This window comes from Nansenia antarctica (genome assembly GCF_963989245.1).
Source record: "Nansenia antarctica genome assembly, chromosome: 10".
Lineage (NCBI taxonomy): Eukaryota > Metazoa > Chordata > Actinopteri > Argentiniformes > Microstomatidae > Nansenia > Nansenia antarctica.
In genome coordinates, this window is record NC_137680.1 from 21,005,907 (window position 1) to 21,029,861 (window position 23,955).

The window sequence follows — 23,955 nt, forward strand, 5'->3', positions numbered from 1 at the left end:
TCCCCTCAGCGTCAGTGACTTCAGTGTCAGTAACTTGGTAAAAATGTCATTGCATGTGTGCGTGCCCCCTCGCACCTTGAAATAGCAGTAACACCACGTTCATTGATAAAATGACATAAAGTATGGAAAGAGGGGATGGCCGTTTTAGAAGGGGAACGATTTTGACTGTTTTTATTTCAGGGGGGATGCCACCCCCCCCCCCCCCCCCCCAACTCGAGTGCTGCTTATACTGTAATAATATAATGGTCTTATTCTTACCAGGTGACATTGAAAACATGTCTGCGAACTCCCTTTGCGAACTCCCAGACACCGGAGAAAATCCAGTATAATTTAGCGCGTGGCCGGGCAAGGTCCGTTGTGGAACGCACTAGGCATGTTGAAGGGGAGATAGACAGCTCCGGAGGGATATAAAGAAAGACTGAAATACAATAATAAACATCAGTTCCCTTTAAATCTTGAATTAAACTAATTTTCTCGGCTGATAACAACATCGTTAATTTTATTACGAGCCACTTGCATGAATTACAGTATAGGCAGTGCGGCTCACATGCCTGTAATAACTCCGCATAACCAGTAGGTAATGTGCGTACGCAAGGTGAATACATGACGTAGAGCTACGATCGTTTCCACGGTCAAATTGAATCAAGTTGAAATTGTATAAATCCCTACGTGGACGTGGTTTTCTACGTACGACAGGGGTAAGATCAAAATGTGATCTGAGTACTTTCTATAAATGAGGCCCCTGGACAAATAGTATTAAGAGCTAATGTTCTCCATCATCTCCCATGTCAAATAAATGGTCAGAAACAACAAAGAGGACAGAGAGAAGGGTACAGTGATAACACATTGGTAATACAGAGGTCAGAACACTTAAGACCAAAAGACACAATAATACAGTGACACGAGTCAGCTTAACACCTTGTAAAGGTTTATTTGACGGGAAGGGATGATGACGTGTCCTCTCGGTTTCAACAAAGCTGTTCTGAACCACTTGGATATACTTGGTGATCTTGCAAGCAATTGTGTATAACAGGCGTTTTGGCAGCCAGGCAGAAGTCAGTGGTAATCGGATATAAAACAACGTTATTGATAGCAAGGCACTGCCCCCACTATGGGGTGTTTTAAGAGTGCAAGGTCTATAGGTGTATCATGTATATAATATATAATAATAATATATAATAATAATAATAATAATAAATTCCACTCAAGCATACTGTATGTGCCACTCAAGTTCTTGATTGACAAACAAATAAACAGTTTGATAGTAGCAGAGGATTATGTTGGGTTATCATACCCCTCGTATCACTGGGCTAGGCCATACTCTGGTAAGTGTCATGCCACGCAAATACTTCAAGTGTTTCACCAACTTATTTAACGCTTAGAGGAGTGCATCATTCTTCCAGACGGGTTCCTGAGACATTCACCTGTGCTTAAACCCCCCCCGATTTGAAAAGCATATCATATTATATTATATATTAAGCTCATCATATTCAGATAGCCATCTCCGTAACCCCACCCAAAAGTGACTTTAGTTGCAGATAGAAAAAGAAAATACTATGGAGAAAAAATCAGACATTATTTTTTGAAAACGTATCGATGTATCGTTAAGAGCTTGCAGTTGTTAGAATACTGGGTGGGTACCCTTACTGTCTCGCACTGAATCCTCAGCAATTATCTTGCCCAATTCACCAATTCAACAGTGTCACCCATGCACATATAAAGAGTTATTAGTAGTTGCACAGTGTGCTCTACCCTCGACAGTAATGCTTCGTCATACATTCTATACCAATTAGAACATGCGTTTGGTTCGTAGCTAGGCATTTACAGCAGCAGTTCAGAGAGGATCATACAGTCTTCATTATGTTCTCAACTTGATGACATAATGCTATAAGGTATTCTGCAGGTTGTGAAGTACACTCTCACGCAAAAAAACAGCAAAACAATTGACTGTAATTCCTAATCAACAAGGCCAAAGCTATTATGTAAAACTAGGTTTTAACAACCATTTATAATAAAACAAAACACTTATTTGATATTCTGCAGACATATGGTGGTGGTGTGTAAACAGTCCTACAACCATCTGGAGCTCATACTTGTTTTTTTGTTTTTTTAGAGTCTGGGGTGAGATCGTCCTCGCCTCTCGTCCTCACTGATCAGCTTTAGGGACACCCGCGGCCTCCAGCATTTTCTGAAACAGAAACAGAACGACGTGTGATGAATATCTCCAAAATGTCTCCAATGAGGAAGGCCATAGAATATACAGTACCTGTAGTCATGTCATAGAGATTGATAACATCCCCCTTTTAGTGTTGGAGGAGGCTGAATTTGACCAGAGAGAGAACATTATTATTGTTGATTATTATTAATTAATATCATTATTGAAGTGAATAAGCTCCTTAAAGATGTGCAGGAAGCTTAAGTATAGTAAATGACTGTACACTGTTAGATGAAAAGAAAATATTCAGAGCCCTCTCTCTCTCTCTCTCTCTCTCTCTCTCTCTCTCTCTCTCTCTCTCTCTCTCTCTCTCTCTCTCTCTCTCTCTCTCTCTCGAAATGACATTAAGTCTCACAAGGAAAGGAAACGAGAGCTTCAAAACAGCATTACAGTACATATTCAAATTACAAAGGATCTGGAGCCCTTAACAAGAGACATGGAGATGTTCCACCCAGATTGAGTTATTTTAAAAGATAAGACTTTTCCACATCACAGTCCTTCATCCCCCCAGACTCTAATCTAGGCTGAGTTACATTTAATCAATTAATTCCACAGCCTCCAGCAACATCAAGAGCAGCGTGCTGATTCAAATGTGTTAGGTGCAATTAACGTTTCAATCCAAAAGACGGATCAATGGGGGAGTTTTGCTGACGGGGGTCTTTTTATTCATAGTCGACTCCACGGGGGGGTTGGGGGGGGGGGGGGGGGGGCAGGGGTTAAATGCGTACGGTTCCGTCACAGGAATTGACAACGACCGATTCTCCTCTTACGCCCAGTCGACCGCTGGAATAAAAAAAAGCTGTCTATTTCTTCTGGAGAGGAAATTTCACAATATGGCAGTTCTGGATTTATTCAGTGTTTGTTCTTGCTCTTGACTCTCAAGAGGTTGTCCGGCCCCGGATAATCTGTTGTTACAATCTCTATAGTTACAGTACGAAGAGGACAAAACACTGAAACGACCGGCGAGGATCCTTCATACGCTTCATAACAAGGGCGTGAAAAGTCGAATTCCTTTTTGTTCGGATAGACCTGTTCAATTGCTGACTTCCTGCCAAGGGCAATAGACTACACATCTCTGGAGGGAGCTTTCACACCGATGGTTATAAATGATGCCTACTACTTATCTGAATGAGAACAGGAGAGAGAGGGGGGGGGGGGGCAGGGGGCAGGGCCAGAGAGACAATGGACACCCACAGTAACACATGTCTTACACACTGGACGGTACATAGCAACTACAACAACGTCACTCCCTGTAGTGAGAGCTTAATTGGAACGAATGCACTGGTTTTCCAGGAGGCACAGTATGCATGTTGAGCTAATTGCCTGGACATGTTAAGCATCGATCACGAGAGAGAGAGGCGGCTGAAGCCGAGGGTTTTAAAAGCTTATGTCATCGCCAGCAGAGAGGCTTCTCACAGAGTTAACCCAACTCTGAGGTCGTTGCCTATTATACTGGTATAGCCAGCCACTCCTCCGAGCCCAGTTCACTACCTCTCAACGACCAGCCACTGTAGAAATACATCGATTCTATCTTAACTACCCCCCACATCCTCTCTTTCTCTGTGCTTCGGAGCCTGGACTTCCCGGGGCTGCCAGAGAGGCTCCATTTGTCCCTGTCAGGTCCGTGTCCTGAGTCCTGCTGACGCTGCTCTTCCACACAAAACCCTGCAAACTCACCCTCCCACAAAACCCTGCGAACTCACCCTCCCACAAAACCCTGCAAACTCACGCTCCCACAGAACCGGACGATGTGTTTTTCCTTTCCAAGACTTCGCCTCAACACTGGCAATGGGGCACGTATAATAAGTATACACTATACTATACTATACTATACTATACTATACTATACTATACTCCCTCTGACAGGACATAGGAGGGTGCACTTCTTTGACAAACTAAATCTCACTCGTCGCATTTTCAACAGCCTCTTTATCCGGGCTGGAGTCTCTGTGTCTCGGTGTGGCCCAGTCGTCTCTGGGGTCAGAGGAGGTCAGAGAAGTCACTCGGGGCGTTGTGGAAGACGACTCGGGCGACTCACCCTCCGTCACCCTCCTTGTGACAAGTGGCGCGTCGTCCAGGGCTGACTAAAATATCGGCCTAATTCCCTGTCACGCATTAAAACCAGAAGCGGTCCGCAGTTGGAAGCTCAGATAGAAGCCTGTGCTCAGATAGAGGCCTGTGCCACATCACATTTTCTCTGGCGATTGAAGACGGTCGGGATAAGGAACTCATCGGTCTAGACACCTAGCTCAGCAAAAGCTTGTATCTGAGACATCACACCTTCCCCCCCCGCCGTGCTATCTGGTAGGGAAACATGTCAAACAAGCCTGTTTGCTGTCAGGCCCTGATGCTCTTTGTAGCGGCGGGCTCTTGTTGTCCCAAGCTAAATAAAGGCCAGGCTCCTCAAACGCAGCTGTGAGCGGAGAGAGAGAGGGACGCTCTGCAAATAGAACATCCGTACCAAATGGATCTATGCTGTTCTAACGAGCACCTTGAGCATCGTTCAGATGCAGCTGTCAGATTACCTCTTTACAAAGAAAGACTAACGGTTTTAAAACGCGAGACAGCGAGATTAGGAGATCACTTTGTACACAGGTGTTCAGTGCGTGTTCTTCTACCCTCGCACCATGGACACCATGCACGTACTGTAACTAGTGAGGCCTTCTGGCCTGGACAGAGGGGGGGGGCTCTGGTTTAAGAAGTGCATGATGTAGATCTACAGGGCAGGCCGTTCTGGAGAGTGTGTGTGTGTGCGTGTGTGTGTGTGTGTGTGTGTGTGTGTGTGTGTGTGTGTCACCTCTCGGAGAGGTGGTGGCAGCCTGGTGGCCAGCCAGACAGCACTGCTGATAGGGGACTTCCAGCGACCAGGCACCTGCTCTCTTCAGCTGTGTGGAAGGGGCTGTCCCCTGCTCCTGCTCCTGCTCCTGCTCTGGCTGGCTGGAATTGATTTGGTCAGATGCAGGGCTGGCTTGAGTGGCATAGCAAGATGGTGCCCCCCCTCTCCCCCTCATACCTGACCCCACACTCCAGTGGAAAAAAGCAGCTCTCTTTACAGGCTCCCCTTGCATCATGAGGTGCCTGTTTGACAGCACCTCTGGGTTGACTGAAAGGTACGTCAACTGCTGTCAGTCTTCTGGGTGAAACCGTTCACTAATACTGAGAAAGAGTCACGGTGGAGGGGGGGGGGATTCTAGTGGATAGTGAGTTGGACTTGTGATCGGAAGGTTGTGAGTTCAAATCCCGCCTGAAGCCACACCACTACTAGTGTGCCCTTGGGTAAGGCACTTAGCCCTCAGTTACTCCAGGGGGAATGTCCCTGTAATTCGTAATTGTAAGTCGCTTTGGATAAAAGCGTCTGCTAAATGGCAAAATTATTATTAAATTATTATTCATTTCTCAATTATATTTAACCTCACGAAGCAAAGGTCATGTCAGCTTGTCTTTATTTTTAATGAACCAAGAGGGCCACACGATGGTTTTAAATGGGTTAAGATGTATGATGGAGAATTAGAGCAAGATTCATTTTGCAAACAAGTCCAGGTAACTGTGTTGTGGTATTAAGAGGTCAATAGACGAATGGCCAAGACACAGTTTCACAAGGCGTTAGCAAAGTACTCAAACAAACCCAAGCGTTATTTGGACATTACATTAGGTAAGGCAGCATTAACAAGATAACGTATATTCGGAAGAAAAATACGAGGCGTCGTTAGGTATTATATTTGAAGCTCGCAAGACATACCAGCCAAACTCCCAAACTGGAAAAAGAGGTCAGAGCCAAAGCAACTTACCGACCACGGGCCTTGCTCTGCACAAACCAAACAAATCAATCCTGTTACAAGTTTGCCAGAGTTGAACAATCAACCAAAAAAAGCATCAGAAATACCAATCAATGTTTTGTTGTTGTTGTTGTTGCTGTAGGGTTGGATTGAAAAATAACATTTTAATAAGTTGTTTTCTCTTTTTACTTCTGATATTTGTATTGATTTGATCATTTTATCATTCGTTAATTTTATCATTTTATCATTCGTTTTATTGCTTGTGTGAAGTGCTTGTTTACATTTTTATGAATTACACTGGCTGTTTATTTGCTGTGTTATGCAATATTCTACCAAATGTACTGTGAAGCACTTTGTGACTGCTGTCTTAATAAGTGCTATACAAATAAATAAAAGTTAAGTCAAAGTAAAGATAATGTGGAAAAATTGTGAATGTAAACCCTGTGTTATATACATTGTTTGTGTGTGCTTTTCACCAATAAAAAAAGAAATAACAAAAAGAAAAAGAAATAAAAAAGAAATACCAATCAATGTGAAGTATTTCACCACCGCGCCCTTCTGCTGAGAGAAATGATAGGCACGCTAATTACACCAGCACTCAGCCGCCAGCCTCAATCAGGTCAAGGGCTACAGAGCCAAGCGAGCTAATGCTCAACACACTCATATCAATACTATTAACGTAAGACCCATCATTTATCTTACCAGAGTGGTCTGGGGGACACTGAGGGCCTGAACACAGAACATTAAGCCATTATAGACGCGTGTTTGCATCCTTCTTCTTCAACCTTTGAAAAAGCCTTTTGTGCTGCATACATAGTATGGTTTCAGGCTATATTCCAAAGCACACTGTTTGTGTGTGTGTGTGTGTGTGTGTGTGTGTGTGTTTGTGTGTGTGTGTGTGTGTGTGCGTGTGTGTGCGTGTGCATGTGTGTGTTTGTGTGCGTGTGTGAGCGTATTTATGTTTGTGTGTGTGTGTGCGTGTGCGTGTGTATGTGTGTGTGTGTGAGCGTGTGTGCGTGTGAGCGTGTGTGTGTGTGTGTGTGTGTGTGTGTGAGCGTGTGTGTGAGCGTGTGTGCTTGTGCGCATGTGTGAGTGACCTACTTCTGAGCTGCATGCAAGGTGATAAACATCTGCCAAAATAAGCAGAGCCTCATTAACACAACACAATATGCGAAGGCACACACACACACTCGGCCACACGCAAAAAAACACACACGCGCACGCACACGCTCGGTTCTTTGTGTGCGTGCTCCGGAACCAACCGGCGTTGTGAACAAAACGTCTCCACGGATCATTAGGGCCATCGTGCCCGGGCGGTAATCCTGATGACTGTTTCATACACAACATGAACCAGCCAGCAGTGCAGCTAATGCTAATTAAACCCAAGGTTACCCAGCCATTACCGTGGCTCTCCATCAAGTCGATCGCTGTTGTGGGTGTCTCGAGGGTAGGCCTGTTATTCAATAGGCCAGTCGCAAACACACCGGAGGGGATGTGAGACTCAGAGTCTCAGACGTACCTTTTTCTTCAGAGCTTCCAGGGACTCAAACTCCAGCTTGGACAGTTTGATCTGGATGTGTTTGGGGACGTCCGGTATCACGAACGCCAGGATGAACTTGGAGGCCAGGAGCAGGTGCTGCAACGACAATAACACAGTCAACAGGAAGTGTGAGACTTCCCATAGTGCACTGGGGTTTCTATCTCTCATAACACAAATGAACCCCTGCGACGATATTAGTGAAGTGAGTGAATTCTGACGTATACGGTAAAGGTAGGCCCTAGTTTACACTCACCCTCTTGTTATCGCAGTATGTTTGATTAAAAAAAAACATGAAATGTGAACTGGACAAGAGCCTTGTCATCATCAGCCACACCTTAATGAAGCATGGTTGAACTGAGACACACAGGAACATAGAAAGATCTGCTTGCCTGTCCTCTCACCCGACCGAACAGAGGTGATTGTGATTAACATCAAAACACAGCCACGAGTTCACATGAAAGTGAAATAGCAGCTCTTCTGAGTATGAATAGTACAGAGAGAGAGAGAGAGAGCTGTGCTAGAACACGGAGGACACATGACTGTGTCATGGTGATTGGGAGAGACAGGAGTGCAGAAGGCTGTGGGGCTGGACGAGGCTCGGAATGTACACCTGCCATCTCCACAACCCCCAGGTGGGGTAAGGTGAAGTGAGGTGAGGAGAGGAGAGGGGAGGGGAGGGGAGGAGAGGAGAGGGGAGGGGAGGGGAGGGGAGGAGAGGAAAGGAGAGGAGAGGGGAGGGGAGGAGAGGAGAGGGGAGGGAAGGGGAGGGGAGGGGAGGGGAGGAGAGGAGAGGGGAGGGGAGGAGAGGAGAGGAGAGGAGTGGAGAGGAGAGGAGAGGAGAGGAGAGGAGAGGAGAGGAGAGGAGAGGAGAGGAGAGGAGAGGAGAGGAGAGGAGAGGAGAGATAGGTAGCAACAACCAGCTCTCTGACACACTGGCACCCACAAACCCATACTAATTCCATGTTGAACACACTCACACACACAGAGAAGACCGTGCCAAAAATCCACATTTAACTGTCTAATATTTCCCAAAACAAACATCATCATCTTGAATTAAAGGTAATGTACTGCAGATGTCTGGTGCTGGAGGAATGCCAGCAGCCTCTGCAACGCACTTCATCAGTATGTGCCACCACTGCCAATATCCGTTTGATTTAGAAGCTCTTTTCATCTGAGTAAAAGGCTTCATACATGTTATGCATGAAAAATGCAGTTGACTGAATGTAGATCAAAAGGCATAGATTACAGGCTTCGGAATAGCATTTCTTCTATGATATACTGTATGTGTGTCTTAGTTACTGTAGATAATTAAGGCTAGTCCACAAAGGCTTCAAAGGATGGAGTGGTGCGTGGCCCTTTGGCTCTTTCAAGTGGCAGGGAAAACAGGAGATGGGCTAATACTTACACCCCAATAATGGTAGCCAGGTGTGTTAGTAGCCAGGTGTGTTAGTAGCCAGGTGTGTTAGTAACCAGGTGTGTTAGTAACCAGGTGTGTTAGTAACCAGGTGTGTTAGTAACCAGGTGTGTTAGTAACCAGGTGTGTTAGTAACCAGGTGTGTTAGTAGCCAGGTGTGTTAGTAACCAGGTGTGTTAGTAACCAGGTGTATTAGTAACAGACAAACAGACTGAAGAACAGCTTCTACCCCATGGCCATCCAGGCCCTGAACACAGCAAAGACCTAGGTTCTGGGCCCTGGACAGTCTGGACGGATTGATGGCAGCTGCTGGACTGAAAAAATCAGGTGTAGTGCTGAGGCACAAATATGTACATTTCAAGCCTGCAAACTGCGACACTTTAAATGAATGTGCAATAACACTATGTGCAATATGACAACCCTAGTCGTCTATCTGTACAGTATAGTATAGTGGATAGTGTACATAGCCTTTATTTATGTAAACCAGCTCCTTCCCTTCTTGTTTTTTCTTTTTTTTTTTTTTTCTTTCCTAACACCAGGGGAGCCACCCCTCCTAAATTTCGTTGTTTGGTACCTGTACTATAGCAATGACAATAAAGACCATTCATTCATTCATTCATTCATTCATTCATAGTAACCAGGTGTGTTAGTAGCCAGGTGTGTTAGCTGTGCCGGTTGTCGCATCGCTAATGGCGCTTAGCATTTTGTCACCACCAGAAACTGGTTCACCCCAACCTCTCTGGGCTACACGGAGCACTCTGGACAGTCAGCCTCTGAGACTGTGCTACAGTACGTGAGTACTTTACCAACTCTGCGGTTTTCTGACAATAACAACTGCAGCACGCCCACAGGCACACATTTGAATAGAGGATAAGGGAGATCTGGCTATAGAGACACAGACTGAGAGCAATCTTCAGTCAGCATTAACTGGTAAATGTGAGCAAGGCTTTAGAAAGTAGAGAGTGTTAAAAGGAGAGAGAGGGAGAGTCCTGGCTTTGGCACTGAGGTTGTCACATTGATTGAAAAGCAACAATAAAAAAACGCCATTTAGCTGATTGCTAATGCTATCTGAAAATTAGTTTGATTTTCTCTGTGTTCAGGAGACACAACGTTGGCCCGCGTTTGAGAATACACTGAATGGAATGTTGCTGTTTTTATTGTTCAAAGGGGTACATTGTTCCCTTCTTCAACTCAAGGCCAAACTCAGAACTCACATTCAGGTTTACGGCGTGGTATTTCAAAAGGTACAGCGTTTACAAGCATGACGATCCCACGACATTCGTGCCACAGTCGTCCTTGCCTGGTATTCACCTCACGTACTGTGCCGGTTGCCAAAACTGCACTACATTGTTAATTGTAAATTAGCATTTCAATCCACCTCGATCCCAATTGATCGGGAGTAATTTCCTATCATTTGATCTGTAAAGCTACACATTTCCAATTCAAACTCCAGCCTGGAACCCATCCATTTGTGTTGTGTGCCATTAATAAATTCACAAGTTGATCAAATATGGTTATCTATAAACAGCTAATTCACTGAACAAAAATATAAACGCAACACTTTTGTTTTTGCTCAAATCTTTCACGAGTTAAAATTAAAGACCTAAGACTTTTTCTATGTACACAAAAGGTGCAGTTTTATCACACAGCACAATGCCACAGATGTCAAGTAACCTGACGAAGTTTCAAGTTTTGAGGGAGCGTGAAATTGGCATGCTGACTCCAGTAATGTCCATCAGAGCTGTTGCCTGTGAATTATAATAATAATTGCTCTACCATAAGCCGTCTCCAAAGTCGTTTCCAATTCCAATTCCAATTCTCTGAAACGCCTTTGAAGACGGCTTATGATAGAGAAATGAACATTAAATTCGCAGGAAACAGCTCTGGTGGACATTCCTGCCAATTGCATGCTCCCTCAAAACATCTGGAGCATTATGCTGTGTGATAAAACTGCACATTTTAGAGTGGCCTTTTATTGTGACCAGCCTAAGGAACATCTGTGCAATAATCATGCTGTCTAATCAGCATCTGGATATGCCACACCGGTCAGGTGGACGGATTATCTCGGCAAAGGAGAAGTGCTCACTAACACAGATTTAAACAAATGTGTGAACACAATTTGAGAGAAACAGGCCTTTTGTGAACGTAGAAAAGGTCTTAGGTCTTTGATTTCAACTACCGTAATGAAAAATTGGAGCAAGTGTTCATATTTTTGTTCAGTGTAGTTTATATTTTTGTCCAACGCAGTAGTGAGAATGACACATACAGTATATAACCTTGTACTGTGACAAGGCTGGGAACAGATAAGGACCAGCCGTACCCCTTATTAGAAAGTATAATAAAGAGAGATTATCAGATCATGAGAGTACAGCCTTTAATTCAGGAGGCGGCACATCTCGAAGATGAGAATGAGATGTATCGATCTCTTCAGGCAGCTGCCTAGTCGCACGTATTGTACTGTTTCTCAAGACTCATTCATCAAAAGACCAGATAAATAAGCTACCTTGGCGTCACCAAGGAGTGTGAGACTTAACTGACAGCGCTGATGGTGGTGACGGGTGGTGTGAGACTCACATTCGGGGGTGAGAAATGGGGCTTTTGGGTTTATGACAAGCTGAAGCAGAGAGAGGAGGAGGAGAGGGAGGCTTTCAGGACCTTCGGGACCCGTTCAGGCTACGCTAGCTTCAGTGGCACCAGACTGGTGCTGGAAGTACAGCAGCAGACTAGCCAACAGGACTACAAAGGCTTGGCATTGACCTGCCAGGCAGCAGGGGTCCTCGGCTTCACAGAGTAATAAAACACAGTGGGCTGACTATTGTGCCTTGAGCCAATGCATAGATGAAGCTAGCACAGGATCGGACAGATAAATAAAAGCAGGAGTGAAACCGCGGCGAGGCAAGCAGACATTCATTTGTTCTGTAAAAAAAAAAAAAAAGGCTCTGGAAAGACTACATCATAGTGGTTTAGAAAGGACAATGGGCTAATTGGCCTTGAGGGCCAAACAGGAACCGGGAGACAGAGAGTTGTTATGAGCAAAACAAATAAAGCCAGCTGTGTTCTATCAGGCAGGGTTATCGTCACATCAATAGAGGAGCGGGCTTTTAAATAACACAGACCCACGGAGACGGCCAATGAGACAGACGCATTCAGAGCCTGTTCTGGCCTCCACGTACAGTACATTTGGGGGAAAAATAGACTGTTGTAGTTGTAGTAGCGAACACTTCCTGGTAATGGAACACAACAATGACTAGGAACCCTCTTAACCCTGCAGAGAAGGCTGGAAAAATGGAGAGAAAAAATGCATCAAAACTCAACTTTGTATTCATACCGTACAAACCGTAAATCACATCTCCCCTTCTAGTCTCCTTTGTGTCAATCTGTGCTCGGAATAAATCAAGCAGATAAAAACCGGCGCTGACTCACTCCTCCTCCTAGCATCCTTCACGCATCCTCCAGGTTAATAGCGTGTCGTCTGAATGACAGGACAAAAACTGTGTCTGAAAGCTGTCACTTTATCTCTGGGTGTATCTACCTTCATCATCATCATCACCATCACCTCAACGAGAACTGAGCGTGTAGTCGACAAACAGGGAAAAATAGGGTTGACAGTCTCCTCTGTAACAGTTCAAGACAGAGATCAAGAGAGACACATCCTAGCAGCCTATACTGAAAGGCTTCATTCCAGCAGAGATGTAAAAAACCTTGAGAGTGACTTGAGAGTGCTTGTTGTCATACACAAAAACCTGTACCATGATCCTCCACTAAAAGGAGTAGGGCGAAGGGATTTAGACTGGTACACAAAGAGCCAACACTGTCACTGCCTCGGGCAAGGAAAAAGTCTGCCGGATTCTAATCTGATTATCTGAAAACCGCCGTAATGGGATTGCTGTCTGATTCTGCGTCTGAAAATAACAGTCAGAGAAAGTGACAAAAACAGAGACTGTCGACGTGGAAGTCTGAGCATTTTTTTCCGTTTCGCGTAAAAAAAAAAAACTCTGAAAGTTTCTGACTCCTACGAAGCTCTCGGTGAGTGTGTGAATAGACTAGAAAACACGAAATAAATCAATCATCATTTCAATCATCATAATTTCTCCTCTTTTTTTTTGCACGGAGTATATATATCCTTGTTCAATTCCAATACTTTTGAGTTGTAATCACTGTCGGTTGAGTTGGTGAGTGCTGTCTCATATCTGGTGGGCAGCTTTTGACTGGGATCTGGTGCTACGAGAGGCTGGGGGGGGGGGGTTAGTGACTGACTGCCATCAAGTGTTTCAATTACTCCTGATCCCCCCACGACTCCCGTTCTGTCTCTGTGGCTACCTTGTTGCCTGGTTACGGCGCTGCGAGGCATGCCATGCCATGTCCAGTAATTACAGAAGGTATCATAGGCTGAAGGAGGAGCTGTGTCTCCGCTGTGTCTCAGCCCCACAGGACCAACAGCCAGCAGGAGACACAGAGGGCAAGAGGGCACAAGCAGCACCCATGGCTACAGTATATAATAATAATAATAATAATAATAATAATAATAATAATAATAATAATAATAATAATAATACATTAGACTTATATAGCGCTTTTCTAGACACTCAAAGATGCTTTACAAACTGAAAAGATCGAGTAGTAATAATAAAAAGAAACAAGAAATAAATAGAGAAAGAAAGTATAGGGGTCTAATTAAGGTAGTGCTGGGGACACATGGGAAGGGGAGGGGGAGAGGGTTAACTGGTGAAGGCAAGCTTGAAGAGGTGGGTTTTGAGGGCCTGTTTAAATGTTGGGAGGGTGTTGGCCTGTCTGATGTGGTTGGGGAGGGTGTACACACGTATGTGTATATACGTATATCCACACAAGTTCTGTAAGATAATAACAAAACAAACAGTAGGAGGCGTTTACGTCAGTCAGAAAGGCAACGTTGACACCGTAAAAAAACAAAAACCAGCTCTACGGTCAAAGTTCGTAGTAAAGTAGCACAAAATAAAACCGGATGTGGGTTGTATTTTTCAAACACTATAATGTTGAAATGCAGGTATACGAATGTTGAAAACAACATTTTGAGGAGCACTTTGAATAAACGAAAAAATCACAGTTACGGGCGGCTGTGGCGCAGGAGGTAGAGCCGGCGTCTAATGATCGCAAGGTCGGCACATCGGCGGTTCGAGCCCCAGCTGGCCACGTGGCGAGGTGTCAAGAAGACACTGAGCCCCAAATTGCTCCCGATGAGCGGGCCGGTGCCTTGCATGGTAGCTTGCCGATGAGAGGCCGTTGTAAAGCGCTTTGGAATAAGGCGCTATGTAAGTCAGTCCGTTTACCATTAACAGTATGGGGGGGGGGACTTGTTTCACAGACTTGTTGAGTCCCTGACCCCATTCTGCCAGGGGCGTCCTACCATCACAGGAGTTTATAATATTAATATCATAACAGCCACGGATGTCTGGGCCTCTGAGGAGAAACCAAGTTGTTGTTTTGAAGCTGTGGTGCTCCTCCTTCTGCCATTCCTCTCTGTATTCGCCAGCTCCATCGAAGGCTCTAACGGCCATATCCTGTTTGCTTTCTAAAGCCGGCTGTGTTCCGTACAAGTGTGTCTGTCGCCATCTGTTTTTTTTTCGAACTCCAGGAAGCAGTTTATCAGGAGCGTGACAGGCCGCGTGTAACATACTGGGTGACGTGAATGTGCGATGTGCCGATTTTTTCCCCCCAGAAATCTATATTCACGGCCCTTCGTCTCCGATTATCACATGCGATCACGGCGTCTTATGACTATTCCTCAACCGTTTTACATCCCAGATGTCCCGTGGTGATCGTGTCAGATGTCGTCTTGCGAGAACGACGTGTCGAGCGCGCCCGTGTGTGTGTGTGTGTGTGTCGAGGCTCCTGCATGCTGAGCAGTCTGGCAGACACACCGAGAGCACTAACAGGAAATGGGGCTGGATGGTCGGCGGTGTGGAACGTGCTCGGGTATACAATCAGCCAGCGAGGCAGGTTCGTCTCCTAACCCCTCCCTGTTCCCTTCTCCACCTCTTTTTTTTGGTTCTCTGTTTCTCTTTCTTTATCCCTTTATCTCTCTCGTCTACCTCCCTCTCCCTCTTTCCCTGGCTATATTTATTTGACTGTCTTTCACACGCACACACGCACACACAATCCAGAGTCCAGAGGGGTAACTGAGGTCGTGTGATGTAACCTGTTATACGCCGTGAGGTTGGTAACAGGCAGACAGAGAGTGAGAGTGAGAGTGAGAGTGAGAGACAGACAGACAGACAGACAGAGAGTGAGACAGAGAGTGAGTGAGTGAGTGAGTGAGTGAGTGAGTGAGAGAGAGAGAAAGAGAGAGGTCAGTGGTCAGTGCTGCTCTCCTCTGCTCAGCAGTGCAGAAACTCTACCGTTGACCCGCTCAAATGAGAGGCCACGGAATTACAACACCTAACCGAGCCCACGAGTATCGGAGCTGCAACTGACTCTCACAAGGTGATGAGGTCAAATCCCTGATGGTGCACAGTGCAATGTAGGCTGCTTAAATCCCCATCAATAACCTGTGACCAACTGCCTACTGTTGGGTCCTAAATAAAGAGTATTTTGGAACAAGCTCTGTTCGGCCTGTACCCCCAAAAAAAAGGTATTCAATCAAACGTGCACCAAATAAATATGACCTAGTTTCAGCTCAGTAAAAGCTATATGGTACGTATGCGTGTAGGGAACTAGAGATGCACAACAGAATGTCCTCTAAGGACCCCTGTTACCGCAGCGGAAAAATAAAAGACTTACTCAAAGACATATTTTATTGAATACACCCCCTCTCCTCTTTCTTTAATCCCCCGCCTCCCCCCCCCTCCCTTTTTTCTTTCTTCTCTCAGTGTTATTTAGAGAATTTCTCTCAAGGCCAGACAAAAGGTGCATGCTGAGACCGTTGTGAGACGCGCTCCCAATGCTGATGGCTGACAGACAGGGACAAGGGCTTATTCTGGAGTGGAGACACTCTGGTTCATCCACACAGACCTCCCCTGACAGGCAGGCTGGACCCTCCTGTTCTCTACACTGTCTCTGCTGCACAACCACACAGTGGAGGAGACGAGAGGAGAGACTCACAGCCAGAGCCGTTAACACACTGGCATCACACACTCCTTAGCACGTCTACAGGGATCTCATTATGACTCTCTGGCGCCATCTGCTGAGCAGCTTGGTTAACTTACACCTAAATGTGAGGACGAGGTAACCTCAACACCAAAAACAAAATGATTGCAATATGTTATATATATATATATATATATAAACTCCTCAAAAAAAGTTTGGAAACGTTATTTCAGTCGATTCTTCCTCCCCTTTAATAATACCAATTGGTATTGTATTTTATATCGTTGGAAAGCCTGATTAGTCACCTTTACAACGAGGTACAACTTGTAAGGATCATGCATCGTGGAATGAGTAACACAGCTAAATGTGTGGGTAGCGGCCCAAAAATTGCCAAAATCCCCTGCAATATTCTTCTGTTGGTATTCACTCGTGTTTTGAGCTTCAAGTGCTGGCAGGTGTATGTCAGTCACAGGTGACTGGCACCTGAATGGCACCTAATTGACAGGAATGATATTCTGGGGCCAGTGGCGATCCCATATCTCCAGAATCTGGGACCTAACTCCATCCTCCAGGAGGACAACGCTCGCCCCCACAGAGCCAGGATCATCACAGAGCACCTCCAGAATTTGGGAGCGGAGAGGGTGGAATGGCCTGCCGTGAGTCCAGACCTCAACCCAATTGAACACTTGTGAGATCAGCTTGGGTGCTGTACGTGCCAGAGTGACCAACGCAACCATGTTGGCTGACTTGCAGCAAATCCTAGTTGAGAAATGGGATGCCGTCCCACAGCAGTGTGTGACCAGGCTGGTGACCTGCATGAGGAGGTGCCAAGCTGTTGTGACTGCGTATGGATCTTCCACACGCTACTGAGGTCCCTGACAGTGTAAAATTAATTAAGTGTAAAAATGGCCAATATGTGTTGTTTTTTCCTTATTACTGTGGGAGAGTGCAATCATCCAATCCACCAAGCAACTCAAAACGAGAGTGAATACCAACAGAAGAATATAGGGGATTTTGGCAAATACTTTTGGGCCGCTACCCACACGTTTAGCTGTGTTGCTCATTCCACGAATGCATGATCCTTACAAGTTGTACCTCATTGTAAAGGTGACTAATCAGGCTTTCCAACAATATAAAATACAATATCAATTGGTATTATTAAAGGGGAGGAATAATCAAACACAATAACGTTTCAGAACTTTTTTTGAGGGGTTTATATATATATATACAGTATATACGTATAGAGAGAGAGAGAGAGAGAGATAGATATATAGATATAGATATACTGTACATATACTGTAGATACAGATAGATATAAATAGATATAGATATGTGTGCGTGTGTGTGTGTGTGTGTGAGATATTACATGAAGTATATGGATATGTTGTTGTGATTGAAAGTGAACAGTGGAGAGGAAGGTATTTACCTCAACAGCCACCACCCACAGGATGAGCTGAGCCTCCGACTCGGGGAAATACGCCTTCACTTGAGGAGACATGCCAATCAAGGCACAGTTGGTCACCACGGCGATGATACTCATGGTCTCAAAGGCAAGCTGGGCAAAACAAAGTTTTTTTTTGCTTGAAATTAAACAAACTGAAACACAGTGAATTATTAGTTACTTGACACAACTGATCTCTAAACAAAGACGATCTACACTCGTCTAAACGGCGTAAGAGGATATATATCAGAGAGCTGGATCCCTGGCGTCCTTACCTGCCACACTCCTATATTGGCCGCGGGGTCTAAGAACGGCCGTTTGAACACGTGGCACATCTTGAAGGCGTCAGAGTAGACCTCGGTGACGTTGTTGAGGACCACCAGCACGGCTGCCAGGGGGTAGACGCAGGAGAACAGGCTGACGTACCCGAACAGCAGGAACAGCTCCAGGTAGTCGTCAAACGTCCCCTAGCAGACACATGAGGGACAGTAGAATGAACATTTATTTGACTATTTTTAAAACGGGGTATACAGTTATCAGCTCCAAAGGAGGCTAAAAAGCATACATGTATAAAAGAGAAGAAAGAAACGTCAAGGATAACACAAGAAAGCACAAGAGGCTTATTTCCATTGTGTTCCTTTGATGTTAAAAGATGTAGAAAGGTTACTGTTACATACATGATGTTGTTGAATTCGCTAAATGCACAGAAACAACAGCCACATGTACTTAATCCACCCCCCTCCCGATCGACCAATGAGAAACACATTCTTTTGAACGACTGACAGCCCTAATATATTCACATCACGGTAGCTTTACATTGCTTTCCCATGGGTGAATTCTAAACGCCCTTATTCTGCTGGTTGAATAAACCACCTTCGAAAAACAGCTTTAGACCGTTTCATGGTCCAAGTCCTCCATTGTGAGAAGTACCGAGCCTTCCAGCTCACCAGGTAGGTGCTCATATCAGCCTCCAGCTTGATCTGCTGGGTGAGAGGAAGCTCCTTGTCCCCCATGGTCGTCCTCAACCTCTTATGCATCTTCTTGTTGCGTCTCCTCTGAAGCCAGTAGGGGAGGAAGGCCTCCATGATTTGGTTCAGGATCTGGGAGGTGATCAACAGGGTGGCCAGACTCTGAAACAACAACAACAAGTAGAAAAGCGTCGGTGGTGATATTACAAGAACAAGTGCCTTCAGCTCGTCCCTGTCTGGGATGATGGATGGCCTGCTCCCAGCAGCACACGGGCCTGTGTTGACCCACCTGCCTCAGAAGAGCCATGTCCTGCATCACGAAGGCAATGTAGAACAGAGAGGCGAAGCAGTTGAAGAAGTTGAACTAGGAGGAAAGAAGAAGAGATGCCAGAAAAAGAATTACCAGAAGGACTGCTGGCATTTTACATCGCTTGAATTTATAATGGGGGAAAACGTGAACCGACTTGATTTCAGACTCACCACCAATACTTTCAGGACCAGGTGATTTTGATATGTTGATTCAAGTCTGTGATTTTCTAAAGCAAAAAAAGAAACGTCTCACTTGCGGCAATATGTAACGGCCTCGTCACGTGAATCAACTACAATCAATCCAGTCAGCAAGACAAACTCCAGTCATCCGGCCTACGCACACACACACACCCAGGGAACAGCGCACACACACACACACACACACACACACATACACACACACACACACACACACACACACACACACACGCCCGCCCCAGGGAACAGCACACACACACCCAGGGAACAGTACACACACACCCGCCCTCCCGGCACAGGGAACAGCACACACACACACACCCGTCAGCTCGCCCCAGAGAACAGCACACACACACACACACACACACACACACACACACCCGCCCGGCCCAGGGAACAGCACACACACACACACACACACACACACACACACACCCGCCCGGCCCAGGGAACAGCACACACACACACACACACACACACACACCCGCCCGGCCCAGGGAACAGCACACACACACACACACACACACACACACACACACCCGCCCGGCCCAGGGAACAGCACACACACACACACACACCCCCGCCTGCCCGCCCCAGGGAACAGCACACCCACCCACCAGCACCCCCCCCAGGGAACAGCACACCCACCCACCAGCACCCCCCCCCCCCCCCCCCCAGGGAACAGCACACACACCCACCAGCACCCCCCCCCCCCCCCCACCGCCACCAGGGAACAGCACTCACCCCACTCTGTGAGGAACTCGGCGGCGTAGCGGTACAGCAGGTTCATGACCTCTATGACCACGGCATAGATGATGCTGGGGACGAACACCAGCAGGCCCGTCCAGAAGCTGGGCTCCTGGTCGTGGGTGATCAGCGCCAGGCCCTCGAAGGCGAAGTAGATCATCATGATGTACAGGGACAGGTACAGGCAGAGCAGCACGAAGGGCACCGACACCAGGTAGATCCGGAGCTGCCGCTTGGCGTTGGGGTAGAGGGGCTCCTCTCTGCCCGTGACGGGGTTGAAGCCCAGCACGCCGTGGAAGCCCGGCCGCGGCTCCTCGAAGGCCTTCTTCCTGCTCAGCGTGCCCCAGCCGTAGGCCAGCGTGGCACTGCTGCGCTTCCACACCTCCAGGATGACCGTGCACCACACCAGGTTGAACCCGGCGAACACAGTGTACTTGTCGTAGTCCTCCCAGTCAAACAGGTAGTAGGGGATCCCTACGAGGGCCATGGGGACCAGGGCGAAGGTGAAGTACTCCAAGAAGCCAAAGTAGAGCGCCAGGCCTTCGCCAAAGTAGTGCCTGATGTCATCTAGACCAACACAGGGGTGCGAGGGAATTAAGGAGGATTAAATGGTGTCTCAAGGGTGCTTTGAACGGTTGTTTCTCTTCTTATATAGATGATGTTAGGGATAGACATGTCAAAGTATAGTTCATGCTGCTTACCAAGAGGCTGGAAGGACAACTTGACCTTTTTATACCAAGAAAAGGAAAGCTTCTTGAGTTCTTCCTTTTCGTGGAGAGGGAAAACTTGAAGAAGAATCCCCTTGGATTGCATTCTGCGTACTGAGACGGAACGAAAATAAACAATTCTCATTTTTCAGTCTCCTCGCCCCCTATCTTATAATATGATAATGTCTCTATTTGGCCAAGATAAAGCAACATGAGCTAGTGATTTATAGATTGTCTGTTTTTGGTCGTGGGTGCTAAAAACGTCTGAGAACATTGGCTACTTGAGAGCAATGAAAACAGCAGTGTTGTCTTTCCGTCAAGTTTTAACAGTCAACTTTCCTCTGACAATACAAAAAGCTTCATTTTCGAATACAATAACTTACAGACAATGGCCGGGACCCGCTGATATATAATGTGGTATTGTTTAAATGCATTGCAATGGAAAAAACGCTATCACTTCATCTGCCGTTTACTGAATACATTATTGCTAAACCATTGCATACAGTACAATCCTATACAATTTTGACAAGCTAACAAAGATATTGTATAGCGTCCTATCAACTCAGAAAGTACTTTGGGCCGTTATCTCATATTTGAATAATCCCCTACATTTGCATATTTATTGCTCTTATTGCACACACTGATGAGGAGACAGTGCGAATGCATATGCAAACATACAGTCCAGCATGACTGTGCATGTTTAAAGGAGATAGTGGTGGTGTACCCTGTAGTGCAGAGTGGCTGAGATCATGAGTCCCATTGGCTACTTACTGATTGACTTTCCTGGATACAGTTTCATTTTAGGATATCCGGGCACATGGCTCTCATCTTTGGCTCTCAGTGTGTCAAGCTCGTGTTTTATGATGTATTGACACTCTGCCATGCTAAGAAAGCCATCCCCGTCACCTACGTGCACGGACAGCCGAGGAGCACACAGACGACAGTCAGAGGACAGCGTTACAACACAGGAACAACAAAAAAGACAGTTCTGCACATTAGTATATATTTTTTTACACTATCAAATATATTTCAAATAGTACTGTATACCTTATAAGCAGATCAGCTGAACCCTGGCCGTAACCAGAGCAATGTTAAGTGTGCCTACATTCACACGTACTGTACTACTGTGAACTTATCATCACTACTGTGATAATTACCCTGGAAGTCTTTGAAGTTGTGCTTGTTGGCACACGTGAAACCTCGCATTGACCCGTCGTTGAACTCCTTGAACAGGCCCACATCCTCAGCTCCGCTCAGCAGCCTCTCCCAAGAGGCTCCTACGATGAACACGTTAGGGTTCTCCTTCTCCTGACCACCTGGAGTGTTCTGGTCCACCAAAAACCCAGCCCCTTCCAACACAAAGGCAACAGGTTCGAGGTCAGATAGGAGTACATCAACATACTGGGTGGAAACACAAAGCAACACTATCATCAGTGGACAGTGGACACTATTGTTACTTTTTATCTTGAACTATGCCTACTGCCTTATTGTCTGCTAATTGTCTGGATACTACTAATTGTATCCTGTCTTATTTGTCACTTACATCCTGCACTATTGTCACTTTTTTATCTTGAATTATGCCTATTGCCGTATTGTCTTGTGCTGCAATGTCAGGAACCGAAGCCTAAAAATGTTACTCTCTCACACTTGTGTAATGTGACGGAACAAATAACAATACAACTTGGAACTTGAAACAAATGGATAGTGGCTGCACCTTGACTCTGTTCCCAACACTAAGAAGCTGCCTGTACTATTGTGTACGCTACTGTACCTCCATTCTGCTGCGTGTCTCTGATCCTGCTTAGTAACCATGCGATGGCTTCCTCTTTGGTGTCCGAAACCAACTCGATGACCACCAGAGGGGCAAATGTTGAGCCATCACTGTCAGAGACTGACAAGCCTTTTTGCATTTTCCTCTCTCCCTGTGCAGCTTAGAGAGGGAAGAGATATGGTACCAATGAATTAAACATTATTCCTCCTACAGAGACCAAACAACAGTAAAAGAGAAGAATCTTATTTGTTGGTCAGCTTTAAAGTTCAGGATCCCAGGGGAACTAGAAGACAAGTCGTGGTTTTATTTCTGTTGTATGCCTCACCGTTATGGATCTATTTTACTCCATAAAACCCAATTTGCTGCCCATTCAAATTTTGCTCTAGATAATCAAATTATTTAGAACCATATTCACCTAAGTGAATAATCTATCCATCAGTCATCGTAAGAAAAAGTAATATGGATGAATGAATGGACTTTATTGTCATTGCTACAGTACAGGTACCAAACAACGAAATTTAGGAGATAAATATATAATATATGATAATATCATAATATATGAACAGGAACCATTGACAGTTACATTGCTAGAAGAACGAAAAATTGCGTCTCCTTTTTTGTCATGTAAAAAAATGATATAAATGTAATACGTTATAAATATATAATTTAATACAGTTTTAAATATTAATATCCAATTTGGAAAATATAAGTGCATAGTGTATAGAATGCTCATACTGGGTTCGATTTTAAAATAGGCTACCACATGAACTAAGTGACATACAACAGAGTAAGAAGTTGTGGACAAAAGTATGTACGCTTACAAGCAACTCATGTCTTGGCCCTACAGATTGCTAGTGTGTGGTAAAAATAAATCCGATCAGCTGTTGGCTTGAGGTTCACAGTGTAGGCCCACCAGGACAGGACAGACCGTCTGTCAGTCACATTGATTGATTGATTGAAAACTTTATTAGAAGATTTGCAGAAGTAGGTACATGACAGTACATATTACATACAAGGTCAACTAACAGGATAAAAACCCAAGAAAGCCACTGGCTTATTTCAATTGGGGTCCTTGATTTGACATCTGAAGCTATCAGAGGGCGGGGCTTACAAGTGAACTCCTGACTGGCTACTGTACAAACTCAAATCAAGTAAAATACATTTTAGAGACTATACTCACCACGTCTACCTCTCTGGCAGGATAGGTTTCGATCTCTCAAGGTTAGTGTTAGCCTGACACTGGTACCGAGTGACAATAAATGTTTGGAGTCTTGATCAGCAGTAGAATACGGTAGTTCTAGACTCTCGCAGGCGCAGCAGACAGTAGAATACGGTAGTTCTAGACTCTCTCCACGTCACCGACGCAGCAGACAGTTCTCACACCCACAAATGTCCAGTCCTGTGTAATGGGATAATTGGCTTACAAGACTTTCTGAAATGCATGACATTTCTCAACATAAGGGCATAGCAAGTTCACACGTAGAAAGCGTTGCATTTTATTAACCTTTTCATACCCTAAAATAACAACACTACATTGGCAATAAGTGAAATCAGAACTAGTATCAGTTACCCCCTGGGGCAATACGTTCTCTGCTGGGGAGGTTGTACAGTGTGCAGGACAGGTAGTCAGAAAGACAACGGCAATCTCGCGTTGACGCCCATATGATATTAATTGCATAACATGCTGTAAAAGAATAATTCGTTGTATTTACCCGAGCCCATTTGGGGAGTGTTGGAGTGTAGTTTGACTTCCGCAATGTGTTGACGTTCACCGTCGGTGGCGCTCGGGAGTGACGTCACGTGACGT

General features: G+C 45.4%; 1 protein-coding gene across 1 annotated transcript; it reads right to left on the reverse strand.

Annotated features, from left to right (window-relative positions):
- Positions 1–941: 941 nt before the first annotated feature.
- ano10a (anoctamin 10a) lies at positions 942–23,440 on the reverse strand. The gene is made up of 13 exons (XM_080540306.1): positions 23,329–23,440; positions 22,149–22,307; positions 21,535–21,726; positions 21,149–21,283; positions 20,372–20,491; positions 19,668–20,237; positions 18,897–18,952; positions 18,706–18,780; positions 18,396–18,578; positions 17,724–17,915; positions 17,434–17,562; positions 7,511–7,627; positions 942–2,188 (listed from the first exon to the last, which is right to left on the reverse strand). The coding sequence occupies exons 2-13, from the start codon at positions 22,285–22,287 to the stop codon at positions 2,147–2,149; spliced, it is 1,950 nt and encodes a 649-aa protein (XP_080396432.1). The 5' UTR covers positions 22,288–22,307; positions 23,329–23,440; the 3' UTR covers positions 942–2,146.
- Between the last annotated feature and the right edge of the window lie 515 nt (positions 23,441–23,955).

Bases quoted from the DNA above. Each gene is read 5' to 3' on its own strand.
- ano10a (XM_080540306.1), bottom strand. From the start codon at position 22,287: ATGCAAAAAGGCTTGTCAGTCTCTGACAGTGATGGCTCAACATTTGCC. The intron at 21,727-22,148 runs GTACAGTAGCGT...TTGTGTTGGAAG, and splicing joins AGACACGCAGCAGAATGGAG to GGGCTGGGTTTTTGGTGGAC. The intron at 18,781-18,896 runs GTGAGTCTGAAA...CTTTCCTCCTAG, and splicing joins TGGTCCTGAAAGTATTGGTG to TTCAACTTCTTCAACTGCTT.